We start from the raw sequence: 2,343 nt of genomic DNA, 5'->3' as shown, positions 1-2,343 counted from the left end.
TACTATGGCAGCCGCGATGGTGACGTCGATATACGTTGACCTCGCGGAGCAGTTATTCGGGCGGGACGCGCTGCTGACTGACACGGTGGTCAAATCAGAGGTGATCACGTTCTTCAATGCTCTTCTGTACGCGACGTGGCGGCGATGGACGATGGTGGTTTCCAGACAGAAGGCACAATTGGCAAGCAAGCTGGACGCTGTGCATACCAGATGGTTCGGTGAGTGTTAGATTACTGTGTCTATGTGTATACTTGACATCCTGAACAGAATTATCGGCCAACGAGGAGAACGTCACCGTGTTTCGTCTCACTCAATTCTTCCAGACGGTAACCCGCGTCTTAGAGCTGACTGAGGCGCTCAGCGACAAGACAGCGGAAGCTGAAATGAACGTCCTCAAGTCGGATCTGCAGAGTATGCTGAATCTCATATCTAGCGGGCCGGACAGTTCAGGCGAGACGAAACGTAAGTTCTGCTGTTGTTCGCTTGCGACATGCGCTGACGTATTGCACCAGCACTACCGAAGAGTATCCGCACCGCTTTGTTGAAGCTGGCGTCGCAACCGCAGGTCGAAAGCGTCCGCGCGCAAATCATGGCCATTATCAACGAGGAGCAGCCTGAAGTCGTCGCCCTCGATTTCGAATCGTTGCCGGAAGGTACATGGAAAGAGGGCACGGAAGAGTACGCTACCCTCACCCTGGACAAGGCTTGGGAACACCTTGGCCTCGGGAGCATCAAGAGGATCCCGGGATTTGCGGAAAAGCTGGATCTGAACGACACATACGACCCATGGTCAATTGAAGGACTGGAGGTCTTGAGGAGTGAAGAGGCTGTTCCACTTGAGCTCAAGTGGCATCAGGTCATCGGCGTCATCAAGCTCGTGGACAATCTGCTGGCAGGGAAGCCGGTCCTTCTCATGGACGAAGTCGGGATCGGGAAGACCATGCAGGCCGTCGCCTTCTGCCTGTACTACGATTACATGCGGCAATACTTCGACGAACATGGCCATTTCCCGGGGAAATGGCGTAAGTGTTTACGCCTTCATGCGGGACTCACAACACTAAACTGCTTCCAGGAGATGTGAAATACAAGGGGGGGGAGTCAAACCTTCCAGACCTCCCCATGGTGATATGCATGCCAGCGGCCCTCCATCCCCAATGGCAGACAGAGATTCGACGGTACGTACAGCAGGGATGGGTGGATCTCCTCCCTTACACAGGGACGCACAAGTCGCGGTCCAAGTGGTGGGACGACGTGTATGCGAAGTCGCATCACTCGCCCTCGCGTCGTATTATTTTGGCGACGCATACGGTGAGTTTATTATAGGCTCATATTGGTGCGCCTACTTACATAGCCATAGGCCATGAGCTCAGACAGTGAAGTGGCGTTTCGCCTTGCCGATAAGAAGATGCGGGACGCGCGGAAACACGGAGACGTGCGCGAGAAGGGCAGATATCGCGCAAGCACCCTGTACGGGCACAAATTCGGAGTTTTCGCGCTGGATGAGTCGCACGTCGTGCGAACCTTGAACACGATATACACAGCGGCGCGCCAGCTCCGTATCCAGAGCGAGACGATGGTGGCGTTGACGGCGACGCCAGTGATGACGAAGGCCACGGTAAGCCGTCATTTTGGCTTTAGGTACCTCAATGACTGAGTTCACCGTAGGACTTGTGGTTCATCGGGTGCATGCTCGGCATCCCTGCGTTCGATGAACCACAACATGACAAGGAGCTTTACCAGTGGCGTTCCCAACTCGCGACGGCTATGCGCAACGATCGCGCCAGTGCGAAACACAGCGGCAGCGCGATGAAAGTGGTGACTCGCGTCGTCCATGGCTTGAGCGTCGAGGACGACGCCCTGGAGAACGGCTTCTCGAAGGTTGTCGACGCCATGATGGTGGACGTTCGCGCAAAATACGACGGTTATGTTGTACGCCGCACGCTCGGTTCCCTCGACTGGGAGGGCAAGGCGATTTCGGGCCTTCCCCCTTACGCGGAACACATCCTTATGCTCAAGTTGACCGGCGAAGAGTACAAGAACCTGGACACGATCGCTAACGAGGCCGCGGAACTCAACCCAGGCGGTTCTATCGCCTACAACAGCGGAAAGGTGAGTCGTATTTTATTGTAGACTGCTGCAAACCGCGCGTGCGTCCTGGACGCACGCGCGTGTGGGGCCACGTCTAGCCCACCACCCTGGAGGCAGGATGTGGGCTGAAGACGCCGGCACACCGCGCGTGCGTCTTGGACGCACGCCCGCGTGGGGCCACGCAGGATGTGGGCTGAAGACGCCGGCACACCACGCGTGCGTCTTGGACGCACGCCCGCGCGGGGCCACGTCTAG

The 2,343-nt window shown here is 56.9% G+C and overlaps 2 protein-coding genes across 2 annotated transcripts; both read left to right on the top strand.

Annotated features, from left to right (window-relative positions):
- Window positions 1–151: 151 nt before the first annotated feature.
- Window positions 152–1,654, top strand: POSPLADRAFT_1163264 (hypothetical protein; the record flags this gene model as incomplete). Its single annotated transcript, XM_024487775.1, has 5 exons — window positions 152–218; window positions 268–462; window positions 513–1,022; window positions 1,073–1,308; window positions 1,358–1,654. 5 exons carry the CDS (start codon window positions 152–154, stop codon window positions 1,652–1,654), a joined length of 1,305 nt encoding a protein of 434 aa, XP_024332566.1.
- A 236-nt stretch (window positions 1,655–1,890) lies between these two features.
- POSPLADRAFT_1113538 (hypothetical protein) lies at window positions 1,891–2,343 on the top strand (the record flags this gene model as incomplete). The annotated part of the gene is made up of 3 exons (XM_024483413.1): window positions 1,891–2,109; window positions 2,131–2,147; window positions 2,206–2,343. Coding segments are annotated over 3 exons (374 nt in total), but the record flags the coding sequence as incomplete, so codon positions are not given.

Source organism: Postia placenta (assembly GCF_002117355.1).
Source record: "Postia placenta MAD-698-R-SB12 unplaced genomic scaffold POSPLAscaffold_380, whole genome shotgun sequence".
Lineage (NCBI taxonomy): Eukaryota > Fungi > Basidiomycota > Agaricomycetes > Polyporales > Adustoporiaceae > Rhodonia > Rhodonia placenta.
The sequence above is the reverse complement of the archived record's forward strand: the minus strand, read 5'-3'. Positions and strand labels throughout refer to the sequence as shown.